The 21,806-nt window shown below is 47.0% G+C and overlaps 1 protein-coding gene across 1 annotated transcript in view; it reads left to right on the top strand.

The window, feature by feature from the left end:
* TMTC4 (transmembrane O-mannosyltransferase targeting cadherins 4) overlaps positions 1-21,806 on the top strand; it is a 446,521-nt gene that overhangs the window by 104,216 nt on the left and 320,499 nt on the right. The window contains exon 5 of the mRNA XM_069205065.1: positions 18,957-19,044. Within this exon, the coding sequence (XP_069061166.1) occupies positions 18,957-19,044 (88 nt within the window). The remainder of the gene's footprint in view (positions 1-18,956; positions 19,045-21,806) is intronic.

The raw sequence follows: 21,806 nt of genomic DNA on the forward strand, positions 1-21,806 counted from the left end.
TGGAGGTTGGGTGAGAGCTGTTTGGGTTCTTGATGAGGTCGAATAGTTTTTTGGGTCTATTTTTGGCTGAGTCAAGGAGGGATTTGTAGTGCGACGCTTTTCCAAGGAAGATGAGCTTGTGGTACTTGGATCTTGCTAAACGAAGAGTGGCCAAATTTTCAGTGGAGGGCGCTTGTCTCCATTGTTTCTCAAGGGCTCTTAGGAACTTCCTTTCTTGATAGAGGGATTTGTTGAACCAAGGTGCTGAGGGAGTGGGCCTTTTCTTTTTGCTTTGGAGCGGAGCGACATTATTGATTTCGACTGCAAGGACTGTGAGGCATTGGGAGGTGAGTTCGTTAACATCTAGGTCCGGGTCTAGCCTTGGAAGTGATAGCAAAGCAGAGTCACAGAGGGTGCTGAGGTCAATATTTTTAGTGTCACGGAACCAGGAAGTAGCCCTCTTGGGCTGGCCAAGAGTTATAGAGTGTGATAGGTGAATAGAGAATGGGATGAGGAGGTGGTCTGACCAGTCTACATGGATAGGGGTAGCGATAGTTAGCAAGCCTGCTTTAGAAATAACAAGGTCCAGGATTGAGCCTTTAGAGTGTGTTGTTTCTGTGCAGTGTTGGCTAAGATCGTTTGCAGAGAGGAAGGTGGCCAGCAGATTCGCATAGGTGTCTTGAGGCGAGCCCCAATGGACATTGAAGTCACCCACGAAGATCTGATTGTCACTTTGCGTGTATTGGTCGCTGATGCAGTCCGTGAGTTCCTCCATAAACGAAGGGCTGCTACCAGGTGGGTGGTAAATAACATGGAATCTGAGAGGTGCGCGGTGGTGCAATTGAAGCTCAAGAGATAGGCATTCAAAAGTGTGGAAGGAGCTGTTAGGAAGAGCCTTAAGTTGAAGGGAGTTTCTAAAGATGACTGCAACACCTCCCCCAACTTTGTCAATTCTGTCATTTCTAAGTATAGAATAGCATGTGGGTACCAGGAGCTTTCCAGGAAGACGGTGAGTTGATTGTTGATTGCCTTCTCAATGACTGTGGCCAGAAAAGGGAGCAGGGAGATGGGCTGGTAGTTCTTGAGGTCTGTCGGGTCGGTGGTGGGTTTCTTCAGTAGAGGTTTGATCTCGGCATGTTTCCAACCCAGGGAAAGGTGGCAGTCTCAAAGGAGCGCTTGATGGTATGCCAGAGTTTGAGTGTGATGATGTTGCTGGCTTTGTTGAAGATGTGGTGAGGGCAAGGGTTGGTGGGAGCTCCTGAGTGGATGGTTGCCATGATGTCGGTGATGTTGTTCCAGCGGAGGAGGATGGAGGGGTGTAGTGACGCTTCCGTTAATGGGCTGGTGTTGAGAGTCGTGGGGGTGCCCTCGGTGGTAAAGATGTTGTAGATGTCTGTGATCTTGCAGTGGAAGTATTTGGCGAAGTTTTCACAGAGTTCTTGTGACGGGGGATGTCAGTGGAGTTGGGGTTGGTGAACTCTTTGACGGTGAAAAATTGCTTGCTGTTGTGGGCGTTTTTATTGATGCTTTGTTGCAGGGTGAGTCTTTTGATGGTCCTAATGAGCTGGTGGTGATGTTCGACAGCATTTTTGAAGGTTTTGTGATTTGTGGGGGTCTTGTCGGTGCACCACTTCCTCTGTAGACGTCTGCAAGCTTGTTTTGATTCTTTGAGTGCGGGGTCAACCAGTTTGCGTTCTTGGTTGTGCTTCTGTAGAGGGGTGTCTTGAGGGGGGCGAGGGTGTTCGCGCAGTCAGTGATCCATTCGTGGAGGTTGTGTGCGGCATAGTTGGCGTCGTCGTCAGCTTGGGAGGGTGTTGTGTTGAGACTGGCGGTGAGCTGGACTTCAGTTACCTTGTTCCAATTCTTGCAGGGAAGTTGAGTGTGGAGTCGACCGATGGGTCCATTGAAGGTGAAATTAATGCAGTGGTGGTCGGTCCATTGGAGGTCGGTGGTGTGGCTTTCGGAGACATGGTTGCTGCGGAGAAAATGGGGTCCAGAGTGTGACCGGCCGAGTGAGTGGGTCTGGTGATGAGTTGCTTGAGTCCAAGCTTGGCAAGGTTTTCGATCACGGTGGTGGAGTTGTTGTCGTTTGGGTTTTCCAGGTGGAAGTTGAGGTCCCCCAGTAGGATGCAGTCCTTTGATGTGAGAGCATGGGTGGAGGCTAGGTCAGCAATGGTATCACAGAAAGAAGGGCGGGAGCCCGGCGGCCTGTAGATGAGTGTGCCCCGCAAAGTGGTGTTAGGGTTGATTCCTGTCTGGAAGTGGAGCGGAGTCTTCGGTGCTGGTGGATAGGCGTAGGGACTCTTTGTGCACGATGGCGATGCCTCCCCCAGGGCAGTTTGTGTGGTTTCTGCGGATGATCTTGTAGCCGTCTGGGATGGCGATGGCGATGTCTGGAGCGGAGAAGGGGTTAAGCAATGTTTCCGTGAGGATGGCGACATCCGGGAATGTGGTGTCGATGAGGTTCCATAATTCGATGACGTGCCTGTGGATAGAGCAAGTGTTGATCAGGATATATCGGAGGCTCTGTTCTGCTTTGTGGGTCCTCGGGGGTGAGATTGAGTGATGGAGGCTGGTGAATTTGCAGTGGCGACAGGTGAAGGGGTCCCTTGGTGTTTCTTGGAGATGCCTGCTTGCAGTTGATGTTGTGTCCTGGGTTGAGTTCAATGAGTGCTGCTAGTGTGTAGCGGTGGTGGTTGAGAGGTCCAGAGACCCTGGTGCTGGTCGCGGTTGGGTTGCGGATGGGCGCAGACAGGCTTAGGTGCACCTTGAGCGGTGCAGCGGCCGCCTTTAAATAGGGAGGGGGGAGGACAGGACAGCTGGGAGGCGGGAGCGGCGCGAAAAAGGGGGTGGGTGGCAGGGCCGCAGGGGCTGCAGCGGCACGGAGTATGCGAGAGAGGCGAGAGAGAAAGAATAAGAGGCGTGAAGGGGAAAAACAAGAAAAAGAGCACAGAAAGAGAAAAATGCACAGAACAGCACACTAAAGAAAAAAGGGAAAGAGGCAGAGAAGGAGGAAAGCGCCAACGCAGAAGGCCCCAAAAAACAGCACACAAAAAGAAAAGGAGGAGAAAAAAGAAAGAGGCAGAGGGAAGCCCAGCAGAAGAGCAGAGCTTTCCTGCTAGGCACCAGGAATGAGGCGCAGGCTGAAGCCTGCGGGTGGAGAAGGGCCTCGAACTTCTGACAAAGGTCAGAGTTTGAGTTAGGGAGGGCTTCCACTTTCAGGTGGAGCTTTGTGGAGGCAGAGCACTTCAATGACCAGGTCTGTGGGGTTGCTCTATCTACTATGCAGTGGCCGCCATTAAGTGGGGGGGGGTGGGAGGACAGGACAGCTGGGAGGTGGGAGCGGCGCAAAAAAGGGGGTGGGTGGCAGGGCCACAGGGGCAGCAGCGGCACGGAGTATGCGAGAGAAGAGAGAGAGAAAGAATAAGAGGCGTGAAGGGGAAAAACAAGAAAAAGAGCACAGAAAGAGAAAAACGCACAGAACAGCACACTAAAGAAAAAAGAGAAAGAGGCAGAGAAGGAGGAAAGCACCAAGGCAGAAGGCACCAAAAACAGCACACAAAAAGATAAGGAGGAGAAAAAAGAAAGAGTCAGAGGGAAGCCCAGCAGAAGAGCAGAGCTCTCCTGCTAGGCACCAAGGATGAGGCGCAGGCTGAAGCCTGCGGGTGGAGAAGGGTCTCGAACTTCTGACAAAGGTCAGAGTTTGCGTTAGAGAGGGCTTCCACTTGCAGGTGGGGCTATCTGTAGGCAGAGCACTTTAATGACCAGGTCTGTGGGGTTGCTCTGTCTACTATGCAGTGGCCGCCATTAAGTGGGGGGGTGGGAGGAGAGGACAGCTGGGAGGCGGGAGTGGTAACGGCATGAAAAAGAGGGGCAGGCACAGTGGTGGGGAGAATGTGAGAGAGGAGAGGGGCAGGGCCGCAGGGGCAGCAGTTGCGGGGAGAATGCGAGGGAGAGAGAGAAAATGAGAGGAGTAAGGGGAAAAACAAGGAAAAGAGCACAGAAAGAGAAAAAGACACTGAACAGCACACTAAAGAAAAAAGGGAAAGAGGCATAGAAGGAGGAAAGCGCCGAAGTACCAAAAAACAGCACCCAACAGTACACAAAAAGGAAAGGAGGAGAAAAAAGAAAGAGGCTTAGGGCAGCCCAGCAGACGAGCAGAGCTCTCCTATTAGGCACCAGGAATGAGGTGAAGGCAGAAGCCTGCGGGTGGAGGAGGGCCTCGAACTTCTGAAAGAGCTCAGAGTTCGAGTCAGGAAGGGCTTCCACTTGCAGTTGGAGCTATGCGGAGGCAGAGCAGTTCACTGACCAGGTCAGTGAGGCTGCTCTGCGTTGAGGTCTGTTACCTTCACCGTTAGGTTTATATATATATATATTTAAACAAAAATTAAATTATTATTTTCTTTTCCCTTTAGGCGCTATCTGGGACTGCAGTGGGAGCCTCAAGGCCTCCCCCGCGATCCCACCCCTTTTAATTATTTTTTACATTTTTTGGTGGCCCTTTACGGGCTATTTGGGACTTTGGTGGGAGCCTCAAAACCATCCCCTTGGTCCCTCCCATTTTTGAAAATTATGTTTAGTCCTTTACAGGCAAACTGGGACGGTGCAGGGGTCCTCAAGGCTTCTCCTGCGGTTCCATTGCTCTAGCAACAAGGGAGCAGCTCCGAGGTTGCTGGAGCAAAGCTGAACAGAGATGAAAACTCCGCTTTTTGACAGGGGGACCTGTTTGATAGGTTCCTCTGTTGAGAAGCTGAGTGTTTGCTGTGACTTGGCTGCAGCCACAGCAAAGAGATATGTCCCAGGGTGGGCACCCCGGGAAATAGCAGGAGCCAGCAATGGGAGTTGACGATCCGCAGGGCCATCAGTGGCTCCTTGAGCGCTTCTCCACTCCAACGTGATAGCACCAGGGAGGTGGGGGCTCCTGTGCTTGATGGTCAAAAATGGACCCCCTTTATATTATGTACTATTTGTCCTGGGGAGGTGGTGGCCCCCAGGTCTGTGCGGGGCAACGCAGCCCCCTGCACTGTATCTAATTAATGCCCTGGGAAGGTGGTGGTACCAGGAGTAGCGGGGGGCAGTTGCCCCCCTGCGGTTTAAATATTTAAAGCCCCGGAGAGGTGATGGTCCCAGAGGTTGGAGGGGGCGTGACCTCCCGTACCCTATTTAAATATAGTCCCTGGGAGGTGGTACTCCCTGGGGCTGCAGGGGGCCGTGCCAGCCCCGTATTAATATAGCCAAAAGCCCTAGGGAGGTGGTGGTCCCCGGGTCTCTGGCCACACAATTTAAATATAGCCCTGGGAAGTGGTGGTCCCTGGAGCGCAAGGGTCGGGTGCCCCACTTCTCCATGCTACTGTGGGTGGAAGCACAATGTGAATGACACAACAGACCAATGGATGAAGATAGTGGACTGAAAGCCTTTTTAAGTATATCATCACCATAAGTATAATTTCAGTAAAATCAAAAGGTCTTGGCTAACACCAGTCCTAAATAATGAACATAAAACCCTAAGTTGAGTTACTATCATCACCTAATTTCTCAGCCTGGCTTACCAACTCAGCCTTTCTCCAGCTCTGTGATTACTTGTGAAAGGTTGAAATGAGATGTGAATTAGTGAGAATGCTTAAAAATGTGTAAACATTTGTATTATTTTGACGGTAAATAGCTGGAGTGACACTGGATTGAAATATTACTTGAGACCTAGAGGACACGTGTTGGTATTTGAAGTGTCTAACATTGAGGACATTATTTGTTGTTGTGTTATAGTCATAAGTCGGTCGGTGTTCTATGCATTTGTGGTTTAGAACTTAGTATCCATCCACATGTAATTAGAGTAGATGAAATTCCTGATATAATAGGTAATTACATGCCATTGTTTGATATCACTTGGGGTACTGTATTGACATGCTTTACAATTAAGATTCCATTAATGTGTAATTGGTTTAAATTTAATTAATGACATTGAACATTGTGCACTGTTATTTGGTGTGTGAAAATATATTTTATGTTACTAACTGTATGAAGGAAGGAGAGTTAAGGTTGTGTCAGTGGGGTAGGAAGGTAGGTGATAGTACCTTAACTTGGGAAATTCTGTTCTGTTTCGATTTTATGATGTTGCAGTAGTTAATAGTTTTTATTTTGTTATTGTTTATTTATGCATAGAAAGCAACACATATAACTATGCAATACATTATAGCAGATTACTTTTAGGGGGAAATTACAGTCCAGCCGCACGGCCAATTGCAATATCAGGGTTGAGACCCAAACCATAGTCTACACATTGTGCTTTAACCTAGCAAGCATAGAGAAATAAAACATTAATGGTAATAGACTAGGTCGACCCAACCACCACAAACTCAGCAAGCACATCAATTAGCGGCGCCAACCCCTACAAATTCAGTGCAGTACATTTCAATACATTAACTATCAAACAGAACACTGTGATTAGAGTAAGCACCGACAGATCAGAAGATAGTGTAACGAATGTCCATCCGACATCGAAGGCATCATGCACACGCGGCCGAGGGGCCACCCCGGGGGGGCAACTGAACAACAGCCCATAAACAAGTCGGGGACTAAGGTGAGGTGGAGGGCCCACTCATGACGACCCCCACACTAAAAGCCAACAGTGGGAGCACACCCACCATAAAACACCAAAACTCACAGCTATGCCCCTATAACGGGTGGTGTGGGCTAGCCCAACAGATCGTAATGCGCCCTTTTGCCAAAATAAGCCCCGGCTGTGCAGATCTATATGCCATTTTTCTACTTTTTCTAGGGATGGGGAGCAGGCCCAGCAGGCAGTGTTTCATCGTTACCTGCACTCGCACAGCCATCACCTCCGTCAGTGTCTTCACTACTTGACGCCAAAAGGGTTGGACAGAGCCATAGACCCATGCTATGTGATCAAACGAAGCTGACGCGCTCCACTGCGGCCAGAGCTGTCAGGTCTTGAGGGGAATATTCTGTGCAAACGTTGACGTGTCAGGTATGCACTATGCAAGTAATAGAAGTGTGTCAGCTTAAATCTAGAACTGCTAGTCACATCCCGCACCAGAGAACAAGCTCTATTCCATTCCCCATCCGTGAGTGCCATTCCCAGATCAGCTTCCCAGTAGCCCCTGATCCCCTGCATGCCGGTTAGCCTGCCACCCTTGAGAGCTTTATAGGTTTGGGACAGAAGACCACGGTCACCTCCGGGATCAATAAGTGTCACCAGGAGGTGCAATTCAGCCGGCTCCTCCAGACAGGAAATCCAAATCTCTGTGGCCGTCTGCGATTTGTTTGCATCTTGTAGGAACTGCCCCTGACCCACTCCAAACAGGGACTCTGCCTCTTCCCTCGTAATGAATGTGCCATTGTGATGTCACCCACGTTATTACAACCCCCTGCATGCCACTTTCAAAATCCATCACCTCAGCAGCCTTGACAAAGGGTCGGATCCACCAAAATGGAAGCAGGTGCGCGTACGAGGCCCTGCATAAGAACCCGCACAACCGCACTCTCCCAAGCTCTCGATACCTGTTCCACCAAGTAGGGGGGGCACCCTGCGGAACCCCAGAGCCACTCATTAGTATAAGCGGGAGGCGCTCCACACAGACAGAGCCAGCTAATAAATCCTTTTCCCAATTGGGGGTATCCTCACACCACCGGACTGCATACTGTAGTAACCCAGCTAGGTAATATAAATATAGGTCTGGCAGTCCCAGACCCCCCACTAACCAGGTCTAACTTCAAGTTTTCCATGCGGACTCTACATCTTTTGCCCGCCCACACTAGGGATAATAGCAGTTTGTCCAGCTGCTGGAATAGCGAAAGAGGGAGCCCACAGAGTGAATTCTGCATAACATACAGGCACCGAGGAAGGACGATCAATTTACTAAGTGCGATTCTACCCATAACCGATAATGGGAGAGAGGTCCAGAATTGAACAGAGGCACGGAGGCCCTCCAGTATTCTTCCCATGTTTAAAGTAAATTGCAACTGTGGGGAGTGCATCACCTGAATGCCTAAATATGAAACTCAGTCTCCCAGGACAGGTCCAATCGGGGTAACTTTGACGCTGCCATCGTCGACAGACCTGCCATCGGGAATAACACGGTTTTGTGCAGATTAACTCGGAGGCCCGACATCTGCCCAAAAATGTCCATCATACCAAACAAGAGGGGGATTGATCGCTCTGGGTCTGTGACGTACACCAGGGCATCATCTGCATACAGTGATATTATATGCGTTCTTGTTCCCACACGGATGCCCCACCTATCCATCCCAGACCGTAGTTGTGTGGCCAGAGGCTCCATAGCCAACGCGAACAGCAGTGGCGACAAGGGGCACCCCTGCCGTGTGCCTCGTCCGATAGTAAAGGACTCTGACACTATTGCCTCCGTACCCCCTCCTGCCCGAGGCGCTGTATAAGAAAAGACACACCCAGGACAGAAAGATGGGGCCTATGCCCATCCTGTGCAACACTTCCCATAAGTATTCCCAGGATAAGGTGTCAAATGCTTTCTCCATATCCAGAGCCACCAGAGCTGCGGGAAACTTAGAGTCACGAATCTCGTGTAGTATATGTGATAAGCACCTTATATTCATGAGTCCCCCTCCCCTGTATAAATCCGCATTGATCTCATGTACTAAATGTGTCACCACTCGACTCAAACGAGAGGCCAAATATTTAGCTAATAATTTAACATCAACATTTAGCATGGACAACGGTCTATAGGAGCCCGGGTCGTCAGCCACCTTCCCAGGTTTCGGTAGCATGACTATCAATGCATTCCGCATATTCTCCAGGAGAAGACCCTCGCTACGCGCCTCATGAAGTATTTCCAACAGTCACAGAAGAATCACGGCAGAATAGGTTCGGTTAAATTTGACTGGTAGTCCGTCAGGACCAGGCACTTTCCTGGACGCCATACCTCCCAACGCCTCCACTAGGTCATCCAAAGACACCTCCCCCTCCAATTCCTCCATCTGGTCTTCCGTAAGGCAAGGCATCCAGAGACCATCCAAGTACTCTTGTGTCTGGGTCACACCCACACTCCGTGGTGAGGTATAAATATTCCGCAAGTGCTCTCGCAGGAGTGAATTTACCCATAGCTGTCCTAAAATCTTTTCCCCAGAAGAACCTTGGAGTATCTGGATGATGGGAATGGGACGCTCCCACTGGAGGAGCCAAGCCAACATCCGCCCGTGCGGTCTTTCTCCCGAAACAGCCGCTGCCTATAATTCTGGGGGACATAATTATCCAGTCTGTCCCAGAGGTCCACAAGTCTGCTACACACCTCAAGACAATCCGACTCCGACGCGGCACCATTATCTACTTGCTGCTGTAAGGCTGCGAATACGTCTTCCTGCTGAGCTCCCGGTCCAGGCGCTTCCCGATACCATATGTTTTTCTAAGGCTCTACCCTCTGATAACTACTTTCAGGTCCTCCCATTCTATGCCTCGGGTCGTAGCCGTACCCCAATTTGCACTAAAATATCCATCCAGCACACCCCGAAGATCTTGTTTATATTCAGGATCGCCTAATAGGTAAGGACGCAGACGCCACAAAGGGATCGCAGGCTTGGGTATGTGTGTTTCACATTTCAAAAGAAAAGGGGCATGGTCCTATAAGAACCAGACCTGGTAAACAACTTGGCGGACGTCAAGTGATCCATCATTGGCAAGGAGAAATCTATCCGGGCAGCTGTAAGCCTCATGAGTGGGCGTGTAACACAAAAATATTTTAGAGGTGTGGTCACATTTCTTTCCACACATCTACAAAGTGTAAATTCCTCATAACGTTCCGCAATTTGTCAGTCATATGCAACTTACCGTTCATCTTTGGCGGGTCCCTATCTAGTGCTCCGTCTGGGACACAATTAAAATCTCCAGCCCACAGAATGGGTATCCCAGTGTAAGATATTAATTCATGTTAGAGCTGATGATCCAAACCCGCATCATCAGTGTTAGGGGCATCAATATTCAAAAGGCAGAGCTCTCGGCTATCTAATACGCTGTGTAAGAATATGTATCGGCCCTGCACTTCTGCTTTTAGACTTCTTAACGTAAAGGGAGTCCCAGGGGCAGCCCAAATAGAAACCCCCTAGCGTAGGAGAAATAGGTTGCCGAATAAAGCTGCCCCCTCCACTTTTTTCTGCACTTTTTGCGCTTCATTTTCTACCAAATGAGTCTTTTGTAGGAGAGCAATATGTACGCCAAGCCGCCTAAGATATGTATGCTCTCTGTAGCGCTTCACAAAGGGATTCAATCCTCTAACATTCCATGTAACTATGCATGTCAGGGTACCCACCATATTCTGTTCCACTCCACCTGCCCCTCTACAGTTCCCGACACTCCCTCCCACCCACATGCAGCCCCCCAACACCGCCCCCCAGCACGGTGCACGCACAACCCGATAAGTCGATTTCCTCTCAATGGGATAGTGCCCACAGTGCTCACAGTGTCAAAAACAGAATGCCAATTCCAACTAGAACTCGCATAAAACTCCCCCATCCCACCCCGGGTAAACACCTCCCACAACTAGTGTCTGCCCAATTGCGTGTGTGTACCCCGCTATCTCTTCTAGAGCCCAGAAGTGGGGAACAGTTGTCGTTCCCACTCAATAGCCAGATTCAGGTCCGGACTACGCTTCAACACTCCCAACACACACACCAATCGTCCGGTCTGCACACACACTGTTCCCAAAAAGTTAACAGGGGGGTATCACTGGCCTACCACTCTGCCACGGCCCCAGACCAGTCACCAACCCGGATCCCCGTCCCCCCAGCACCAAAAGACTGCAGTAGATAGGAGAGAGAGAGGGTCAGAGGGTGAGAGGAGAGCCAACAGAGGGAAGACCCCGAACATCAGCCCAGAACCAAAGTACTTGACTCTAACCACAACAGGAGGTCCAGTGGATCATTCAGGTGTCCTCATTTTCTGCTTCTGGAGACAATCCACCCATGACACAGGGGTGACCCGGAACGCGAGGACTCCTCCGACATGACAGTTTGGACCAACAGTTTAGCTTCCTCACACTCCTGTCTCCTACGCTGAAGACTCAAAATACCATCTGAGCGAATAATCACACGGCTTCCACAGCTGGCACGATGGCGTCTGGTATTTCTGCGTGCTGCAGTATACACTTCCGCTGTACCTCTGGGCCTCCCGCCACTCTCCCCATGCAGGGATTCTGGCCTTCCTGTCCCATCATTCCGCTGCAACCAGTCCCACGCTGCTTCAGGAGACTGAAAGAAATGTGAGCGGCCCGCTTGGAGAACGTTCAACTTTGCTGGATACAACAACATATAAGTATAGCCCAGTTCTAATAGCTTACGTTTGACACCAGCGTATGACTGTCTTTGGAGCTGCACCACCCTGGTGTAGTCAGGAAAAAAGCGGATGGTGTGATTCTCAAATGTAGGGTCTCCATGTTTGCGCACCTCCTGCAAAATTACGTTGCGGTATCTATAGTTAAGGATCTTGGCTATGATCGTTCGTGGAGGGGCTCCCGGCGGCAGTGCTAAGGCCCTGTGTGCACGCTCCACCACAAAGACGGCCGAAAAGAGGGCATGAGGCAACGATTTGCGGATCCAGTCTTCTAGGAAGGCCTCAACATTCGCCCCTCTACACCTTCAGGGAAGCCCACTATAGGGAGCTTACAACGTCTCGACCTACCCTCCGCATCCTAGACCTGCGTTTCCAAATTGTGCGTTTTAGCTTCGAGGACGGCCACCGAGGCCTTCAGTGGGTTCATATCTAACTGCATACATGTCAGTTGTTGCTCAGTGGCCACCTATTGTTCTGCCACTACCCTCAAATCGGTTCTCAGTAGGTTGACATCTTCCGCTATGGCCGCAATCTGAGTTTGCGTTGTTCGACTAGATGACTCAATAGCAGTCAGGATTTGCGCCCTGGTGGGCTCCGCTCCTTTCTCCAAGGGGCCAGGGGGATCTTTTTGCAGACTTGCGTCTCAACTCTGCGCTGTGTATTGGTCCATCCGCGTTTGCTGCGGACCCTTATTCGCTCTGTCCTTGCCCATGGTGCACACCTGATGGAGCTCCTGCTACCAATGAATTTGCCTAATGGCGTGCACCACCCTTCCAGGCGCAGTGCAAGCGGTCGAACTCCGTACCCTCACCACGCACCACCGCTCGGTCTCTAACTACCTCACCCTCATAGAACCACTGCAGAGTGAATGCTGGCACAGGCAGAAGCAGCGCAGGTGTCGTACTTGGCTCAATATAGCCGTCCCACAACCAGCCAGTCCCGCACTCCAGGAGCCGGGCAATACAGGGCCACCCAATCAGAACACCGCTGCAGGGGGGGGCACTTCCCCAAAACTAGTCCAGTGACAGGCCCCAACTACCTTTGTAAGTCCAGCGCAGCTCTGCAAGTCTCATGCAGCCCAGGCGCCCACCTCAGCAGGCCAACAAACTACACCTTGTTGCGTCCAATTCGCCTTGATGGGCCTCCAGGCCAGTGGGAGGGCCCACCTCCAACTCCGTGCACTCTGTTCATGGGGAGGGGAGATGGGGCGAGGAGGGGGTGCGGCGCCAAAGCACAACTGAGTCCACACCATAAAGGCCCTCCCCTCCCCCAGACAGGGTCGCTCCCTCCTAGGCCGTGCCGCTCCACCGCCTCAATCATTCGACTTAGACTGATTTTTGGCTCACGATCGTGGTCGCCATCTTGGGGTCAGGCGCTCTCCAAAAGCGCTTCCCCGCAGCGTTTTCCTCCGTTTTTTTGTTCCTCCTCGCGTCCTCCTCTCTGCCCCAGGGACCTCCAGGACCCCTCTGCCGGGTCTGCGGGGGCCCAGGGTGGCAGGATCGTGCAGGATGCAGAAACCGGGGCCGAGAGCACTCCTCTAGTGCTACTGGTCGGCCATCTTGCCGGCTACGCCCCCCTCGCAGTAGTCAATTTTATCATCCCTTCTACCATATTATTAAGGGAATTCTATTTCTTTTTATGTTGGTCTCTATCTGATGGTGTGTGTTGATGTTTGGTGGCGTATGTCGGGGCATCTGTTGATACGTGATCAGTTCACAATTGCAAAATGTGTGCTGAGTGAGCTGATGCTGGTGAAGAAGGGTTGAGACATCAAGGAAGCTGCATGTGCACTGACTGCCATCTGTGACTGGTCTCACACATCAGTTGTCCAGAAAGTGGTGTGAAGCATGTTCACTAATTGCACATGTTTCCCAGGCCTCCATCATTTCATTTTTCCGAGTGTAAAGGAGGTTTGGGAAATATGCCTTCTGCCTTGACACTGAGTTTTTAGTTGCGAGCTGTGCACTGGCCCACCAGCTGGGATCTCCTTGTATGCAAACGCTGCAGACAAAAAAAAGGAGCAGGGCAGCTCACCTGAACCCATAGCCCAGCCCAGTGATACTCCTACTGGGTCACTAAGTCGCACTTCAACAAGGATGATCATAACCTGCCACCATCACGGCACACACCCCAGTGACTGCTAATTCACTCCAGTGAACACCTTCTCATCCAAATGATCCTGTTATGCACAGACATGATTTCCTGGCCTGACTCTGTGGCTTTCACTTTGACCCACTGTGTCCCATGCCCCCACCTCCTTTTTCACCCAGAAACTCCCTCTACTCATTATCTTCCATTCTGGATAAGTGACAACTCTTGCTGCCAGTCCAGCTTAGAGACACCCCAGTCCAGCCAGGTTACTCCCAGTCCATTCCAATAACCCTAAGTCCATCCCACTGATTTGCAATGCAGTTGTACAGTGCAGCGCAGGAGTATGGTGAACAAGGTGCAGTAATACTATTTTCAAGACAGCAATTTAGCAATGTTCCATCAGCTGTTTTGAAAACATTCTGAAGTATACAAGAAAGTGATGGATGGGGTGCTTTAATTGATCTCAGCCACTGGTAATTACTTAAGGCAGTGTACAGTCCATTGTTATTTTTGCACACCATGCTACCCCAGTTTGGACCCATCAATAGGTAAATCAGTCTTAACCTTGCTTCAGTAGGAACAGTCCAGCCAGAACTGCCAGCCCAGGTTCTGTCTGAAACAGAACACAAGCAACCCAAGACCGGTTTTGCCCTGAATGGGGATTATCAGTCAGGTGCAGCTTGGTTTCAGTGACACAGTTGGCACAGTATCCATGCCTGGACAAACCTGTTGCACTAAAGTATGCAAAATAGCGATGGATGGAATCCTTGAATTAATCTCTTCCACTGGTAATTGCTCTGTACCACATCCCAGTCCATCATTATTTTGCACACCATGCCCCCTCATTTTGAAGACAGCCATATGCAAATCAGTCTTGACTGTGCTTCAGTAGGAACAGTCCAACCTCACTGGGGCTTGTCATTCAGGTTCAGCTTGGTATCAGTGGCACACTGAGCATTGGGCTCACATCTAAGCATCCCTGTCACACTTAGGGCGTCACCCTGAATTGTACAAAAAAGGTAATGGATGTAATGCTTGAATTAATCTTAGCATCTACTAATACGTTCATAACATTCAACTGTACTAGCATTTCAAATGTAATCAGTAATGAGCACAACGAGCAGTCACAGGAAATGCCATAAACCTGTGTGCGATGTTACTGTTTAGACCTACTCATACGTATTTATACTCCTACACTTCTAGTTATGCCTAGTGCTGCTCTTACCTGCTCTGACTTAGGTTTACACGTCCTTTAATTCCTACGACTAGTCACTTCTACCTTCTGCTGTTTAGCCCTATACTCTGTTACTCCTACACATTTACACCTACTCATCTACTTATACATACTTATTCCTACTTACCCTTACTTATTCTTAGTGTAAATCTTATTCCTGATCTTCCTTCTATAGTTAACCAATCTTGATCCTACAATTACCCCTACTTATACTGCATTATTCCTAAATTTACTCTAAAGTGCTTCTGCTTTCTCTTTCAAACATGGTAAAATTGGCTTACACCTAATTGGCACATTTTATTCACTTGTACGTCCCTATTAAATTAAACTGCATGTATCCAGGACCTGTTTATTAAATGCTACTAGTGGGCCTGCAGCACTCATGGTACCACCCACTAAAGTAGCTTTTCAAAACATGCCTCAGGCCTGCTACTGCAACCTGTAGTGCAGTTGCAAACTTCCATTTCTACCCTGAAAAATAAACCTTTTGCCAGGCCTAAACTTCCCTTTTAATACATATTTTACCATTAAGGTAGGCTCATAGGGCAGGGTGCATTGTATTTAAAAAGTATGACATACTTACGTTGTACATGTCCTGGCAATGAAAAACTCCTAAAGTTGCTTTTCAGTGTTGTAAGTCCTGTCTCTCCCATTGACTAAGACTGGGTTACCTTATTACATTTACTAAGTGATAACTTTCGATTGGACACAGATAGAAATATAGTGTTTACACTAAATTAATTATAATTTAAATTCCTCTTTAATGGTAAAGTCAGATTTTAAGTCACATTTCTGAACATGCCACTTTTAGAAAGTTAGCATTTTTTGTCCAAGCTGTTTGTGCCTTCTGCCAGTGTCCTGAGTTACATGACTGTGAATGGCTTTGCTGTTGGGGTTTGTGTATTCCCTCTAGACAGTGACACAAAAAGGGACTAGGTTTGGGCTGAATAGGTGATCCTGCCAGAATGGCTGGGGACAGAATGTGGCTTGCCCCACTAGCCTCACTTACACTTCAAAGGGCTTGCTTCCAGCATGCACAAGGGATCCTGGCACTAGTCTTTTGTCACCCAGGACTTCTTGCAGCCTTGACGGGGAAAGAGAAGAACGCTAAAGGAACCAAATGTGATGGTAGTATAGGGAATCACCCACTTCAAAGGCTGGCACCAGGTATAAATATTTGACCTCAAGCGCCATTGTGCAGTACACTGCTGAGGCTGTGTACATTACAGAAAAACAACTGCCCTGCCCCCCTGAGGACAGGGTTGCTACTTCCAGAGGTCGTTGCCTGCTGCTTGAGAACTCCCTTTCACTCTGAGAAGGAAGACTGGACTTGCTTTCTTCATCCCAGGCTAACCTGGCTGACTCCAAGGGTCAGTTTGCTGACCTCCTTGTCTGAGGTGCATGGACACAACAAGCGTCAGAGGCCTTCCTCCAACTGCTTAGCTGACTTGCTGCACAGGACCTGTCTTATTCCTACACCTACCCCACTTGCTGCTCCATTTTGCTAGCTCTCATGTATGGAGGTGCAGAGAGTATTTTAAATTTTATAAAGCCTCTGCAGCTCTTAAGACACTAAATGTGGGACCTTGGTAATGAGTGGGTAAAAAGAAACTGCATCTCAAACTTCTCTATACTTCAACATTAACCAAACATTTATTCTCAGGAGTCAAAAATGACAGTTGAGGACCTGCCTGGACCCTGCTGGTCTCTGCTGGAGTGAGTTTCTGAGATCCTTGACCCCCTGATTGACATCGGAGCTCTTCCCATGAAAGAAGGTGAAATCCTGTCGTTTTGGACTCTTCGCGGCCATGAAGAGTCAGCTTGTGCCAAGGTTCTGCAGCCCACGACGAACACCAAGCAAAGCTATGTGAACCTGACTGTTTGCACTTCAGCGACCACCAGCAAGCCAAGATCTGCACTTCATGGTACAACAACGACAAATTGCAGTGACTGCCAACAGAAAGCTCCAGCAATGACCGTCTGTGATGCCCAACTAGCTGTTCGTGCTACAGCAAATGACAGCCTGCACCACCCGGCCTGCTCTTCGCACTACAGTGACAACCATCCACAATGCTCTTCCTTCTCCACCCGTTCTCCTTTACTGCAAACAAAACTCCGTGTTGGACGCTAAGGATTTTGCCAGTGATAGTGAGGCTTGGGAGATAGAAGGTATTGGGTACTTTAGATGTGATTGAAATGTGCAAGTCTTATTCCATGTGGAAGGTAGAATTCTGTATTCCTTGAGTTACATTTAAGATGGAACAAAATCATCCAAGATTTAAGCATTTCAAGAAATTTTAACGTCTTTCAGAGGCCATTTGAGTTGCACATCTTCTATAGAATCATTTGGCAACTTCATAAGTCGAGATAAGCACACCTGGTAACATGGTTTTATTGTTCAGTGTGTATGGTCAGTATTATCAGTGATTTGAAGGTTTCTTGGGTAATATTACAAAGTATATGTAGCGAATATGATCTGGAAGACTTGAGCTTTAAACGTTGAGACCTGTTGAAAATGAATGCTCTGAAACATTTTGAAGCTAAGTCATCCGTTCTTATTGTTGTCACCAAAATGAAAGAAAATCTCCTTGATGTACCCTGTAAAACATCGCTGGGGTGAAAGCTACTGCATCTCAGTGCTACAATTCAATGGTGAAAGTAAGTTACCACGGACTAGATAAGTGAGAGGATAGTTGGGATACAACTGCTTTTTCAATTGGGTTTCCCAGAAACGAGAGTTTGGAACACAGAGAGGTTTGCCCTCAAAGTTATGTGGGTGCTAGCTTCCTTGACCTTTTTAGTAAAGGATATATTTGTACCTTTTCTAGCCTTGATCGTAAAAGTGCTTTGTGAATGAAAAGCATACATGATTTAAAGGATTTACACTCATTCTCTCAAGGAAAGGTTATTCAGATGTTAATAGACAAGCACCAGAACAGGACCTCTCATGAAAGCCAAAATGACATTAAGTGCTTAGCACCCAATAATTTTTTTTTTCCAAATTTATCATAGCTCATGCTGCATAAGAAATACGTTGGCACTAATGTTTAATCTCTGTGATCTCGTGTTATTTATTCTATCATTTGCCACAGTGCTTATTCCACAATTAGTTTATGGAGAACATACCCATACATACCAGTTTTGGCCTAAACCTGTAGTTGAAAGCAGGGAACTAGATGTAGATGGAAATACGATGACAGCGATACTGATGATAGACGTATAGATAGGCAGTGGGGTGAAGAGGTAACCAAATCTGTGAGAGAGAAATACAAATTGTGGAAAATATATTAAACAGAATCCCCAACTCTCTTCGGGTGAGTAACGTTATCAATTTAAAGAAACTAGAATGGTATTGTGTCGGAATGAATGATTGAAGCCAAAGATCTTAATAAAGCCAACAAGACTTCTTCTTCACTGGGCGCGAGTAAACATTTCTGGTTCTCATGGAATTCACAAAATGTAACTGGATACTAACTGAGCAAACGTGAGTTCATTGTCAAACGTATATCAACGTATGTCTCGGTTTACTCAGATAATCTCCCTATGGTTTCAGAATGATGCTATTATGAGCATATCCATTCTGCAATATAATCCATAGTATGTACCCATAGTGGCATGACTTTACTTAAATTAGAATATTCATTTGTCTAGAACTGTTTATATCTCATGTATTATATCGGCCTTGACTGTATGGTAAGGATCTGTAACCATGGATGTCAATTCACCTAAATGCCAGGGGTAGCGGAAGTGACATCACACGCCCTTTAACTTCCACTTTCATTCACTCACATGTTTACAGATGCACACAGATTCACACTTGCATACACTCTCCTTCACATAAACACAGTCACCCACAAGCATGCATACAACATAACTTTAAAAGCATTTTTTACTCACCTCAAGTGCCACGGAAGTACATACTCCAGCCAATCGTACTCCATTTGTATTATACTAATGGTGAATAATATATTATTATTCACTATTAGCGTTTTAAAAAATTGACAGAAAACAAAGAGAGTGGAGCTCCAACTAACGTCCATTAGGACCAGCAGCCAGTGTGTTTCTGGCAGTGAATTTGCCACCTCTGAGGCCAGGGATCGCAAAGACAGTGCCAGGGGTCGCAATGGGCAAGCCAGGGGTCGCAGGTGCGACCCCTAAATGTCGTCTATGTCTGTAACTATAGGAATCCAGTCCTCAAGTCTACATGATGTCGATTACTGTCAAAGTGCTGTCGGAGATTTTTTATTTCCACCCCATCATCATTTAGCAGTACCTGTTTTGATTTTTGTTTACTTATTGCGTGTGCCAGTAATGAATTTACTTCTTTTTGTCTTCAAGGTCGCAGGAATTGTTGGCAGAGCAGACCTTCTGTGTGCCATTTTCTTTGTGCTATCATTCCTTAGCTACTCCAAAGCTTTCCCAGAAAGTAAGTATTCTCCTTTATCAGCAGTCTTGGCAGCCATTAATTTGTAAGTGCATATATGTCCTTCCAATTTATTTATCTCTCTTTTCTATGTTTCATCTGATGCAACCCATGAGAAAAGCCGTGACATAGCTATAGTTGTAATGACCAGAGCATAATGACAAGAAACCTCTATTTAAACACGCTTTCTTCAGTATTATTCTAAATTTATTTTATACTTCTCGAATCGTTGTCTGAGGCCCAATGTACAAAACACTGGTCACAAAATACTGGTCTCAAAGTGCAACCTGTAGTTTTGCAACCAGTGTTAAATTTTGTAAACCCACACATATATACTAACAGCGAGGTTCACAGAATTCCAAGCAGTAGTGAGTCCAAGTCTGACTTAACTTATCAGTATTCATGAGGTAGGTCATAAATTATGACTCACCACAATAAATGGTCACCTCAAGGATAGTGACCTGTTGTAGTCAGCAGACTACCATGTCTGTGATAGCTTTTTAAATATTTATTTTTTAAATGCAGCCTGTTTTCCTTAAAGGAAACTGAACTGAATAAAAAAAAAAAAAAAAAAAAAAGGTTTACAACTTTTTATAAGTTTGTATCACCTTCGAAATGTGAAAACTCTGTGTCCATGTGTTAACACTGTACAAACACTTTTTCCTCCATTTTTGAAATAACACATTTACAAATATATGATGAAAATATTGCGACATCTTTTTCAAAATTGCATTTAAATAATATATAGTGAAATGTGATATTTTAAAATAATTTCAAAATTACCATAAAAAGGGGATCACACACATTGATAGTTTTGGCTCCTTTATTAAGCATCTATGAATTTTTGCTTGGCGGTTACCAACACACACTGTGCACCAGTGATTGTCCTGCGTTCAGTTGAAATATACTCCTAATGGCATCATACCCATCCTATTCCATTCTTATACTCTTCTTCCACTAAGCGATGTGTACCCCTTTAAATTGTTATTTGCTGCTCTTCAACCCCCCCTCACCTCCATCTCAGCTTATTGCTGTCTTTGAGAGGAAAACTGGCATCCTATGCTTTTAGGTTAAAGGAGGCTGCCACAAACACCTCCTACCTTTTTTTGGTTCTGGGCTGTGGTACTTCCATAGCTACGTTTTGCCCCAACATTGCTTTTCACCACCTCTTTCTGCCAATTTTGCAATCTTCCAGTGCTGTGCCAGTAGGAAATTGTCCATTGCCATGTCCAAGTCCAAATACGTATATATGTAGAGCAACCACTGTAGCATCTATTGGTCATCAATTTATTTTTCTCTTCTGTCTTTATGCAGTAATGATTTTTTCATTGACACTATGAAACACAAAAAATATAAACTTAACATGTTTCATTACCATAAAATATGTATTCCTAGGTTTTATTTGACCGTGAGTGCTCCTATATTTCAGGACATCAGCGTTGGTATTTCAAGTGTTAGGTAATGGAGGAGATAGGCCACATGTAAGATCAGTAGCTGAGCTCCCACAGTCTGACCTACAGATGTAGACTGTATTCTGTGGGGAATCCTGGCTCCACCTTGGTAGCTTGCAGCATGGCCTTCACCAGAGAAAATATATGTAGCGTATAAGCTGAAACTAGCTATGGAATCAACAGTTAAGACATAAAGAACTTATGATGTCTAAATGTTATTAGTAAGTAGAATAATATATATTATATATTTAAAATGTTCCCTAAAATATAGAAAGCCAAATGAAGTGATCGAAGATTATATACAAAGCAAACACCTCATAGGGAAGAATTTCAAAAAAGGCTTTCAAGTTTATCTTGCTGGAAATGAAAAAAAATAAGTTCCTCTATGCAGTCGATCAGGACCTAAGTAACCTATGCAGCTGACCCATATATTAATGTGTTAGGTAGGAGTTGGTGGTTGATCCCCTCCCCCTGAAAGTTTTCCCTTCAGACCTAAACATTTTCTGGAGGGAGAAAACCTTCAGCACAGCAAATCTTAAGACTAGCTTTCAGGGTTCCATGAGGTCAGCTATGCACAAAAAACAGGCCTGTGGTAAGCTTGACCTTACCAACAAAAAGATCTGAGTGAAAGCAACAGCAAAGTCGAGACCACCAAGGGGATATCTTTTTAGGAGACTTTGCAGTTTATTCTGCTGGTAGTAAGGACCTTTTTTAAAAGTCCAGAGAGTTTTCACCAATTCACATTGCTGGCTAGATGAAATGTTCTCAAATGTTCACAAGTGATTTCTCAGACATTAGCCCATTTTTTCAGTTGCATTGAGGTCCCCTTCATTCAGCTTCCAGGTCCACAATGAGTGCTTATTTCCAACAGGGTCACTACAGTTCCGCCAAGGAGGCATCATATTGCTCTGCACTGAACCTTTTGCCCCCTTCAGTGTCTGAGGAAAATTCCACATGGGCTAGCAATCTTCACTCGCACAACTTTGACCTGGTTTAGCCCTGTAGATCAGCAGGACACTTTCACTACCAGTCCTGGCATAAAATGCTGTAAGCATAAGTCATGACAGAGCAGGAGACTCCTCTATTCACTGATCTCGGGCAGACCAGCTGGAATTCTTCACTGCAGAAGCAGGCATGTACGTTGCCTCGCCTCAAAAGCACCAGACACATGTTCTCCTTATTGTAGAGTGGTTTAAAGGACAGACTAGTCAGTCAACCAGACTTCCCACTCCCTATGTGTTGCAGTTTGGTGCACTTACTTCTGGAGTACATCCTTAGCATACCAGAATTATATACCACAGATTCGCTATCATC

This window comes from Pleurodeles waltl, chromosome 8 (genome assembly GCF_031143425.1).
Source record: "Pleurodeles waltl isolate 20211129_DDA chromosome 8, aPleWal1.hap1.20221129, whole genome shotgun sequence".
NCBI lineage: Eukaryota > Metazoa > Chordata > Amphibia > Caudata > Salamandridae > Pleurodeles > Pleurodeles waltl.